Below are 12129 nucleotides of genomic sequence, written 5' to 3'. Positions count from 1 at the left end.
TTTATTATTGAAGAACATGAGGTCAGACTCTTGTTGCAAAGGCAAAATAGTAAGAAGGCTGCAGGACCTGATCTTGTATCATCTGCCACCATAAAGTTCTGTGCTAATGAATTAGCCTCTGTTTTTACTTACATTTTTAAGTGGTCACTGAGGGAGAACAGGGTCCCTGCTTGTTTTAAATCTGCTATTGTTATTTCGGTGCCCAAGAAACCCATTATCAGATGCCTGAATTATTACAGACCTGTAGCCCTAACATCTGTGGTGATGAAGATCTTTGAGCGGCTAGTATGTGATTGCCTATCCAAAATGACCAGCCTGGACCCTGGTCAGTTTGCATACAGGGCAAATAGGTCGGTCGACGATGCTGTGTCCTTATGCTTACACTCCATCCTGCAGCACCTTGAGGTCCCAGGCAACTATGCTAAGGTTTCTTTTTATAGATTATAGTTTTGCTTTTAATACAATCTTGCCCAGCTATTTTATAAGCTGCAACAGATGGGAATTCATAATTCACTTTATAATTGGATTCTTGACTTTTTAACACAGAGATCACAAGTGGTCAAAATCTATAATAACACTTCAAATGTCAGAATCATAAGCACTGGTTCCCCTCAGGGATGTGTGCTATCACCTCTTTTATATTCTCAGTACACAAATGATTGTAAATCACACACTGAGTTTGTTAAAATGATAAAATTTGCGGATGATACTACAGTAGTAGGTCTAATTCCGGATGAGGATGATTCTGCATATAGAAACGAGGTACAAGCACTTATGCAATGGTGTCACATCCATAATCTAGAGGTAAATGTAGCTAAGACTAAGGAGCTAGTAGTAGACTTCCGCAGACAAAAGAGGGCATCCCAGCCCCTGTACATAAACAGTGTGGAAGTTTTAACTTTCTAGGCACAACAATAGAATCTTCCCTGAAATGGGACGGAAATCTTAATTGTATCATCAAAAAAGCACACCAGAGACTCTTCCTCTTGCGTCAGCTGAAGAAGTTTGGGGTGGCCAGTGAGGGAATGTTGCAGTTTTACCATGCAATTATCACTGTCTGGAATTTGAGAGCCATAACATCTAAAACATCACGTTTTCTCAACAGCACATACTGCAGAGCCATCAGGTACTTAAATAGCCTCCCTACCCTGCACCAACACCTTAAATGTATATACATTTTATGTATATTTATTAATGTATCCGGAGGCCAGCGCCACGGGGGGGGGGGGGGGGGGGGGGGGGGGTTGCGGGGGGGCGAAAGGGGTTGAGGTGTCCCGCCCCCTCAATGTAAATAATAAGACCCATTTATTTTTACAACAAACGCTATATGGCGCCTCCTCGCCCGCTCAAAAATCGTTACACGCCACTCCCTGCTCAACAACTTACGTTCGCCAAAGACCCCCCCCCCCCCCCCCCCCCGCTCAACAACTTGCGTTCGCCACCCTGAAATTTTCTGATGCCCCCCCACTGTATATGTTCTGATAGATGAATATATTCTGAATACCCATTCACTTCCTGTGATGGTCACGCTTGACCGGGCAACAACACAGATGTAAAACGTTGGTTTAAAACACTTAAAATTCAATGAAAAAGATGATCATCACTTTTATATGTTCCAGTGCATAGTGTGGAGGATGGCATAAGGCCTTGCAGCCAGGCCCGTTGACAGTCTTGCTAGGGCCCGGGACAAGAAAGTCTAATGTGCCCACCCCCCACCCCCCCCCCCCCCCCCCCCACCCCCGGCGCACGTCATTTGAATTTCGTCATTTGACAATATAGCCACACATCAAAGCTGTTTCTGACAGCTGACTGGTTATATACGTGACGCGTCGCGAGCGGTGCGAGGGTTCGCGCGAAAATGACGTAATCGCAGTAAACGCCCAATCTTAACGTCTTCACGAGAACTGTTCAGTCAGACAGCTATTTGTTGTGAAACAAAGTAGTTACTTTCAAGCATTTTCAAGTACTTTAGCCTAAATTCCAGCACTTTTCAAACCTGGAACACAATGCAACATTAAAATTCGTCAGGTAAATGTTTTCCTTTCTTTTCTGCGCTCCAGATTTCTGTATTTACTTTAACTATCCACCACTGTATTTCCCGCTGTTGTGCGGGTACCAGCCAGTTACGGTCAGTGCTGGATCAAACCATTTTCCAGTGGGATGCGGGGGTGTATGCACTTAATGGAAAATATGCAAATAGGTTAAAAAACATATATTTTAGCCATTGAATTTATTTTGAGTACAGAATTTTATATTAATGAAAGATTTCAAGATTATTTAAAAATTATAGACTTTAAATAAAAAATTAATTGCTGGGCTCTTTGAGGGGGCCCCCCTGGCCCTGGGGCCCGGGACAACAGACCCGGTTGTCCCCCCCTGTCGACGGGGCTGCTTGCAGCAATCAGATGTAAAACACAATATTTATGAGTGGTTTAAGTTGTAAATCGGTCAGATTTGACCCGATCTAATGTGATAAATAGCGAATTATTTCAAATCATTTCGACCATATGTGTATTTGTATAAATATTAGTGGTGGGACTTTAACGCATTAATTTCGATTAATTAATTACAGGAAAAATAACAAACTAAAAAAATTAACGCATTCAACGCATGAGACACTTTTGCACCGTGGAATGTTTCTCAGTGCACGAGTTCCAGGCATAAAGATTATATGGACGCACAATAAGATGAGCATGATGGAGATGACTGAAGAGGCTACGCTGGTGGATGGGACATTTAAATATAAGAAACTTCCAGATGGAAGTACAAACAAAAATAATGTTATTTGGAATGAGTTTGCTTATCACAGGAACACTTCCACCCTTTGTTACCACCTCAACGCAAAACATGTTGGGGTGTGTGTGAGTGAGTGTGTGTGTGTCTGTGTGCAGGTCAGTAATGATAACTTAGCTGCTAAATGTATTCCTAGTACGATAGAGTGACCAAACGTCCGTATGTCCTTATTTCACATCCTGTCCTGTTTTTTTAAGTGAGGAAATGTCCTGGTTTATAAATTACCTTCACTGGACCATTAAACTTTCTCGAGTGACCGTAGAGCGCGACTACGCACACCTTGCTCGAGCGGCGGAGGCGTTTATACTTGACGCGTCACATTATTTGCAGACAGAGAATTTTTTTCCAAACGAACGTGTTGTGCCAAATTCCGAGTCCCCTCGTTTGCACACACAAAGACGCTACAGATGATATTCGGGAGTTACCGTGATTATAACTTAGTTCATTGAGCACTCTAGTTTTGTCTAACAAGATATTTAGACATAATACTGCTGTAATACTGCGAAGTCATGTGGTCAGAGTGAACTTCGGTATAGTCAATGTGTATTTTATTGAAAATAATTAACACCCTTGAGCCACTGTGTCTTTGGACATAGATAATGCCGTGCCGTTTGCTGTGATGGATAATTAAAGCCAAGCTCTTATTTATGCATAGAAACATAAATCAACAATATCATCTATAGCGTCTTTATGCTCGGATAAACGAGGGGAGTCGGAATTTGCCACAACACCGGCTGAAAGCCAATTCTGTTGCACATGAAATGCTACAGGCACCGTTCAGAAACTGATCAGTTCAGTTAAATGTATTCAGTTCAGTAGATGTATGCGTCTTTTAGCTTGTAGCTTAGCGGCTTTTAGCTGCTTTTTTTGCTTATAAAACATTTTCCATTTTTTTTATACATTGTAGGTGCAGCTTATATTGAGGTGTGCTGTATAGTCGAGAAAATACGGTACTTCCTGACAACAGACACAGCTCCCTTCTTTGGCAAAAGTTCCTTTGGGGCATCATCTTTTACTTCAGTGTCTGGTAGAATTTGTGGTTCAGAACGCCCCTTGTTTTCAGCAAGCTAGATTTGCGCTCTGTTGCGTGTGTGCTTAGCGGTGCAGCAATAAAAAGCGTCCCTTGAGAAACAATTAACAATCGTGCTGTGTTCCGAACACGTGAAGGTTATTTAAACCGGTGTGGCTGGTTTATGAAAAATTCTTATGATAACAAAAATAAACACCAGTTTTCGGTGCGAACCGGTATACCGCCCAGCACTACCTTAAACTGAAACGAACTTGAGTTCTGCAGCAGGACAATGATCCAAAACACACCAGCAAGTCCACCTCTGAATGGCTGAAGGAAAAACAAAATGAAGATTTAGGAGTGGCCTGATCTCAATCCGATTGAGATGCTGTGGCATCACCTTAAAAAGGGCAGTCATGGTCCTGTAGTAGGGAACTGGTCTTGTGACCAGAGGGTCATGGGTTCGATCCCCAGGCCTGAGGCCATGACTGAGGTGCCCTTGAGCAAGGCACTTAACCCCTACTGTCCCCCGGGTGCCGGGCTAGGGCTGCCCACCGCTCTGGGCATGTGTGCTCCACAGCCCCCTAGTAATCACTAGTGTGTGTGTGTGTGTGTGTTCTAATTGCACAGATGAGTAAATGCGGAGGACAAATTTCGATTGGGGTGTAAATTCACAATTGACAAATATGGCACATTTATTAAAAAAATGTAAAAAAAAATTTTGCAATTCTGCAAAGATGAGTGGGCCAAAAAAGACTCATTGCAAGTTATTGCAAATGCTTGGTTGCAGTTGTTGCTGCTAAGGGTGGCCCAACCAGCTATTAGGTTTAGGGATCAATCACTTTTTCACAAAGGGCCATGTAGGTTTGGATTTTTTTTCTCCCTTAATAATAAACACCTTCATTTAAAAATAGCATTTTGTGTTTACCTGTGTTGTCTTTGACTAATATTTAAATTGGTTTTATGTTCCGGAACATTTAAGTGTGACACACATGGACAAAATCAGGAAATTAGGAAGGGGGCAAAAAAATTTCACACCACTGTATGTGGTTTATACTTTAACATTTTAAAAACAGTTATCTTACCACTTAATTGGATGTACTCTCTCTGTTTCTTTTTCTCTTCCACCTCCTGCAGAATCTTTCTGTCCATTTCAAAATGGCTGCCACTGTTTGCTGCCACCATCTCCTCTATCTTCTCCAGCAGCTCTGTGACCTGAGTGTCATCACCCCTGTTCATATTGTTGAGAACATGATACCTGTTCCCACATTTCTCAACCAGCCACCGCAGGGAAATGTCTTCAGTCTCAATGTACTGCTCTATGGGTGTCTCCCCCAGATAGTCCCCATGTGTGAACAGAACTATAGTGTGACTCCAGACTCTCTCAGTGAGAAGTTTCATGTGTCCCTCTAATACTCTGCTCTGTTGCTCTTTAAATGTTGTGTCCACACGTAAGACCAGCAGCAGAACATGGGGTCCTGGCGGACACAGAGACACACTGAGCACAATCTCCTGTTTCAGTATCTCACTGGTCTGCTCTACAGGAGCATTTATCGACCATCCTGGAGCTTCAACCACAGTGATCTTGCTCCCTGCTACTTCTCCCTGTCTCTTCACACACTGAGCAGTTCTCTTTAACTCAAACTTCTCTCTGCCCAGGATGGTGTTTCCTGCTGAACTCTTCCCAGCACATCTGTACCCCAGCAGAACAATCCTCAGATCTGAGAGATGGTGTGTGTCACCTGCAAAATAAGAAAGAAGATACTTTAAATAATATTAATAGAGATGTATTAAGAGATCTATAGTCCAAACTGTATAGCATACTGACCCATTTTAGATCTGATGTACTCTCTTTGTTTCTGCACCTTCATCATCCTGCTATTTGCTCTCTTTTTGCTCACACTCCTCGATTCTTTCACCGTCCATGTAATATTTGTCTTAATTTGAAAATGACAGCCATTGTTTGCTGCCACCATCTCCTCTATCTTCTCCAGCAGCTCTGTGACCTGAGTGTCATCACCCCTGTTCTTATTGTTGAGAACATGATACCTGTTCCCACATTTCTCAACCAGCCACTGGAGGGTACTCCCTTCACTCTCAATGTGCTGCTCTATGGGTGTGTCTGTCAGACCGTCCCCATGTGTGAACAGAACTATAGTGTGACTCCAGACTCTCTCAGTGAGAAGTTGCATGTGTCCCTCTACAACTCTTCTCTCATGTACTTCAAAAGTTGTTCCCACACGTAACACCAGCAGTAGAACATGGGGTCCTGGAGACACACTGAGCACAATCTCCTGTTTCAGTATCTTACTGCTCTCCTCTACAGTGTCATTCATCCACCATCCTGGAGCTTCAACCACAGTGATCTTCCTCCCTGCTACTTCTCCCTGTCTCTTCACACACTGAACAGTTCTCTTTAACTCAAACTTCTCTCTGCCCAGGATGGTGTTTCCTGCTGAACTCTTCCCAGCATTTTTATTGCCCAGCAGAACAATCCTCATGTTTTGTTTTTGCGATTTCACTGAAAGAGTAATAAAAAATGTTACCACCTAAAAACAGAATATGACTCATGCAAAACATGTTTTAAAAAAAACATTTACTCCCCCTTCTCGCCAGCAATCACAGAGCTATTGCCCATTTCTTATTATGCAAATTCAGGAGAGAACAGAACTGAGGCTGCAGGTCTAGTGTGCCTTTAGAAACAGGTCTTATATTTCCTGTGACTGTACACATGCTGTAGTCTCAATATCTCACAAATTCACTCTCTAAATATAGCACTTTATTGTTATTATAATTTCCATGTAAATACTACATTGTGTGTGTGTGTGTGTGTGTATAAAATAGTAGTCTTACTGCATTTTTACATTTTATTAGTAGAATTTGCGCATATGCAAATTCTAACTCGAAGCACAGACACCATTATTGCTGGTGTAATTTTGATTATGAACTACCTTCAACAAATGGCAATTCTGTGCTCATTTGGATGATTTAAGCGAGTGGCCAATACTCAGTCACCCAAAAGAGTCTTTAGATGCCTGTCAGCAGAGGCAGGGGGCATTTTCTGGACAGCAGAGGCCACAGTCAAGTAGCACTGGCCACACTAAGTGCCACAATTATGTGGCATCTACCACAAGGTGCCATTTCTGGGTGGCACAGAGGCAACTTCTTCCTGCTTACATGCTGCTTACATGCCAAACGGGCCGCTCTCTTATGGAAATTTGGCAGAAAGACATGCCTCCCAATGACCTCTGAGATGTTTTGTGATTGGCCAGATGCAGTTTGATTAGCTCTGGGTTTGTTTGCTCTTCCTAAGTTCCCCGGATGCATTCCTGAACCAAATTTCAACCTGAACTTGAATTTCAACCTGAAGCTGGATTTTAACTTGTATTTTTGGATACCTGACTGAATTTCAGTATTTTTGTCAAGAAATAATGGTTTCAGGTTCAGGTTCAGGTTCTGGTGACACTTAAACATCACCATACAATGGTTGTGTTCCAGTCTGAAGGGACAGCGGCACCATTGGAGTGGTGCAAAACAAAGATTCTCTTTGTATAGAGATTTGTATTTGTATATTTGTGTATTTGTATAGCGCTTTTCACAACATATGTTGTCACAAAGCGCTTTACAGGATTTACAAGGTTAACAATACCATGGGTCCAAATCCCTAATGAGCAAGCCAAAGGCGACAGTGGCAAGGAAAAACTCCCTAGATGGTGGGGAATAGGAAGAAACCTTGGGAGGACCAAGACTCAAAAGGGAACCCATTCTCCATTGGGCGGCCCGTTAACACACAAATGACACAAAAACAAATTATACAGATGAATACACAAGTTACAAATAAATCACACAATCAGGCTAAGTATAAGGTAACTAGAATGAAAGTTCTGGGTGTTGATATTGTCAATATAAATGTCTTATGATGAACGCCAGGTTTTCATTCCGTGTCGGAGCGATGATACTGGAATTGTAGGCTCCAACTGCAGTGTTACTCCCCAAGTGAACCTCGGAGAAGAAAGATATGTGATGTGGTAAATATGTAACAGATTATTCAAAGGCCAAACTAAACAGATAAGTCTTTAGTTGAGTTTTAAACATTGAGACTGTGTCTGAGTCCCGAATAAAGGCAGGAAGATTATTCCACAGTTGTGGAGCTTTAAAAGAAAAGGCTCTTCCACCTGCTGTGATCTTTTTGATCCTAGGAACAGTTAATAAACCTGCGTCCTGTGAACGAAGTGAACGTGCTGGGTTGTAATGATCAATAAGTTCACTAAGATACTCTGGAGCTAAGCCATGCAGTGTTTTATATGTTAATAAAAGTATTTTATAGTCAATACGGAATCTAACTGGCAGCCAATGTAATGACGATAGTACGGGACTAATGTGATCAAAGTTTTTAGTTTTCGTTAAAACTCGCACTGCTGCGTTCTGAACCAGCTGGAGTTTGTTTATCGATTTACCAGACTATTACAATAATCTAGGCGAGAGGATATGAATGCATGGATTAGCTTTTCCGCATCACTAGTATTTAATATATTTCTAATTTTAGCAATGTTGCGTAAGTGAAAGAACGCTACCCTAGTTATATTATTAATATGTGTATCGAACGAGAGATCTGGGTCTATTGTGACACCTAAGTTCTTTACCTCTGCGCTGGGGGTTATAGTAAAGGAATGTAGATTCAATGCTACATTACGTATCTTGTCTCTCGCTGCCCTAGACCCAACTATTATTAGCTCTGTTTTATCTGGATTTAGTGCTAGAAAGTAGAGGTGGGCGGATCGATCCAAATATCGATAATATCGATACCAATGCTGGTATTGATATTGAACAATACTCGTGTAAAAAGATCGATACTCTAGCTTTTTTTCTCTCCCGCATGCACTGACTGCTGTGCACGCGGATTCATCAAAGTCTCCTCTGTCTGTAAGAGCAGCGCTGTGTCACACAGCACGGAGCAGCGACCCGCCCCCCTCTCGTCTTTTGTTGTTGCATCGTCACGTGGCTCAGCGGCGCCAGACAAACAGTCATGCAGGTAGCACACACCGAAGTTCACCTCCGACTACGTGACCTCGCCATATTACTTTGTTCCACGTCGTTACAGACAACCGTGCATCTTATATATCTTAATGACAGTGAAATAAGTTATAATCACAGTACCCGAACCCACCCCAATTAACGGGAGTACTGTGATTATAACTTATTTCACTGAGCACTCTAGGTTTGTCCTAGCTACATAATAAGATATATTTAGGTAATAATTGTCTATTTTATATTTTATTTTATTAAAAATTAAATAAGTCAGGTTGTCATTAAGATATATAAGATGCACGGTTGTCTGTAACGACGTGGAACAAAGTAATATGGCGAGGTCACGTAGTCGGAGGTGAACTTCGGTATATCATGTGTGTTACTGTTCTCGTAATTCTTAGTTTGAGTCGGAATTCGGCACAACACCGGCAAACACAGGCAAGATGTGTGTTTATGTTTTCTCATATCAGCTATTTTTAACGATTATCTATTTTAGTAACCCACAGTAGATAGACTGAAGTAGATTGTTGTGGAGTTACGACTACCCTGTTGTATATTGTAATCGTGTGTGTAGAATGGCATGGGTGGGCGGGGCTTAACTCCATCAGCCAATGACTGTGTAAATCCCGCCCACCCGTAAAAACAGGTCCAAAAGTCAAAAGCGAGAAACTTCTGGAGGCGAGAGCGAGACCTAGGAAAGCGCGAACGAGAAAAGGCGCAACGAAAACGAAAATGGATTCTTCAAGAATATTAAACTCAAAATAGACTATTGAAAACATAAATATTGTGTTTACAAACCAGCTTTTTTCTCAATTACAAAACGTAATTTCTTGGTTATGGATTCTGTTTTTTGATTCTCAAAACATTAGGTCCTATATTGACGCCATAGAGAGACGCCACAGGAGTATTGAAATGTCCGAGAGGAAGAAAAGTAGCCTACAGAAATCCCTCGTTTATCACGTTTATGCAATATTTACCGTAATTCGTACTATTTTATTATTTATAACATTCCTTTATTGTTAGAATTAATATTTGTAATATATTTATATACATTTTGGGATTTTTTTCATGTAAAAATTCATAAAATATATATTTTTTCCACCGATCGAATGACGCAAAAAAAACTGGCGAAAAAGTGAAGATCGACAAATTATTTTTCAAATTATTATCTTATAAAAACCCGTGAAAGAGTGAAGCCGCCAAGCTGAAGCGTGAAGTGGCGAGGGATCACTGTGTATATATAATATATATAATTAAGACATTGAGATAATAACCTAATACATTTGTAAAAGTGTTATCTAAGATAACATTAGATTAAGCTTTAATTATCCCACAACAGGGAATTTTATAGAATTAAAGCAACAGACAAGTGCGCATAGTGCAACAAAATTACATAAGGTTTGAAAGATATGAGAGGTGGACTAGAAAAAATATTATGAACAATTTAACTTCAATGAATATTTACACAGCCATACAAGTATGAAATTTATAGAGACTTTAAATATACAGAGGTAAAAAAAAATAGATTAATGATTTTCAGTCATTTTTTTACTCTTGTAAACTCTTGTAGAAAAAACTATTGCAATGAAAGGAAGAAAATTCCTAGAGAGGAGATCATTTTTATTCATTTTTGTATTTTTTGTGTATTCTACTTGTTTGGGCAACACGGTGGCTTGGTGGTTAGCACTGGGGTCTTGGGTTCAAGTCCCTATCTGAGTGGAATTTCCATTTTCTCCCCGTGTCTGCGTGGGTTTCCTCAGGTGTCTCTGGTTTCCTCCCACAGTCCAAAAACATGGAAGTTAGGTAATTTGGCATTCCCTGACTAATTCTCCCTGAATGTGTAACTGTGTGTCTCTGTTCACTAGAAAAGCAGGTGTCTGTGCATGAATGGGTGTGTGCTTGTATGCCCAGTGGTGGATGGTGCTCTGTCACTAGGGTCTGTCCTCTCTTCACTTTCTGCACCCCATTCAGTCCTCAAGGGGGCTGTGGCGTCGAGTAGAGAGTACGCTGTGTGCAGTTGGCTGCCACTTCCAGCCGGTGTGTGATTGGTGGTGTAAGACTTGTACCTGTGTTAAAATTGTAAAGCGACCTTGGCTATCTTGAAAGGCGCTATATAAATTGATCGTTCATTGATTCAAAAAAAGATTTATTTTCCTAATGTTAAGGCAAACTTTGTTTTGTTACAAAACAAAAATATTGATTGTGATAATAAAGTATTTTGTTGTCACATACAATGTTTGGTGAAATTGTATCCTAGATCTTTTGGATCTATGATCTATTAAAATGTATCGGTATCGGTATCGATATCTGCGATACTGGCCCTGTATTTACTTGGTATCGGATCGATACCACAATTCCCAGTATCGCCCACCTCTACTAGAAAGTTACACGCCATCCAATGTTTTATCTCTTCTACACACTTCTCGATTTTACTGTTTACACCTAAATCTTTGGGTTTAGCCGATAAATATAGTTGGGTGTCGTCTGCATAGGAGTGGAAACTGATGTCGTGCTTATGCATAATCTCGCCTAAGGGTAACATGTAAAGTGTAAATAGAAGTGGTCCTGGGACTGTCCCTTGTGGGACACCATATTTAACCTGAACAGATTTAGATGTTTTATTATTAACACTTACACATTGGAAGCGGTCGGTCAGATATGATCTAAACCAGGAGAGTGCAACTCCTTTACTGTGTTTTCTAGTCGATCCAGCAATATGTTCTGGTCTACAGTATCAAAAGCTGCGCTAAGATCTAACAGTATAAGGAACGAGATGAGACAATTATCTGACGATATCAGTAAATCATTCACTACCCTGAGTAAAGCTGTTTCAGTGCTGTGGTTCGGTCTAAATCCTGATTGGAACTTTTCATGGATACTATTTGATTGGAGATAATGGTTTAACTGATTGTAAACGGCTTTTTCTAGAATTTTAGAGATAAATGAGAGATTAGACATTGGTCTATAGTTGGCTAGAATCTGCGGATCGAGATTCTGTTTTTTAATCAAGGGTCTAATTACAGCGCATTTTAATTGTTTGGGCACATATCCTAGGTTAAGGGAACTGTTAATCATATTAAGTAAGGGCCCTGCAATAGTTGGGAGTAGGTCTTTGAATAGACGGGTTGGAACTGGGTCGAATATACATGATGTAGGCTTAGACGAATGAATTAGTGTTGTGAGCTCTTTTTGCGATATAGGATCGAAGCCATTTAGCTCAGTAATATTTTCGGATGCGTAGTTACTAATACCTATACTACTGGGGTTGGATTGGAGGTTAGGCTGTGTTTTATTATGAC

At 40.9% G+C, this 12129-nt stretch overlaps 1 protein-coding gene across 10 annotated transcripts in view; it reads right to left on the bottom strand.

Moving 5' to 3' along the window:
- Nucleotides 1-12129, bottom strand: part of LOC143497405 (GTPase IMAP family member 8-like) — a 58394-nt gene that overhangs the window by 24046 nt on the left and 22219 nt on the right. For 9 of the 10 annotated variants that reach the window (XM_076993323.1, XM_076993325.1, XM_076993327.1 and 6 more), the window contains exons 3-4: nucleotides 5631-6323; nucleotides 4888-5544 (exon numbers count right to left, since the gene is read on the bottom strand). In XM_076993323.1, the coding sequence (XP_076849438.1) occupies nucleotides 4888-5544; nucleotides 5631-6323 (1350 nt within the window). The remainder of the gene's footprint in view (nucleotides 1-4887; nucleotides 5545-5630; nucleotides 6324-12129) is intronic. The other variant, XM_076993333.1, reaches the window with a different exon arrangement.

The sequence above is a fragment of the Brachyhypopomus gauderio genome, unplaced genomic scaffold (genome assembly GCF_052324685.1).
Source record: "Brachyhypopomus gauderio isolate BG-103 unplaced genomic scaffold, BGAUD_0.2 sc110, whole genome shotgun sequence".
NCBI classification, from domain to species: Eukaryota; Metazoa; Chordata; class Actinopteri; order Gymnotiformes; family Hypopomidae; genus Brachyhypopomus; species Brachyhypopomus gauderio.
The sequence above is the reverse complement of the archived record's forward strand: the minus strand, read 5'-3'. Positions and strand labels throughout refer to the sequence as shown.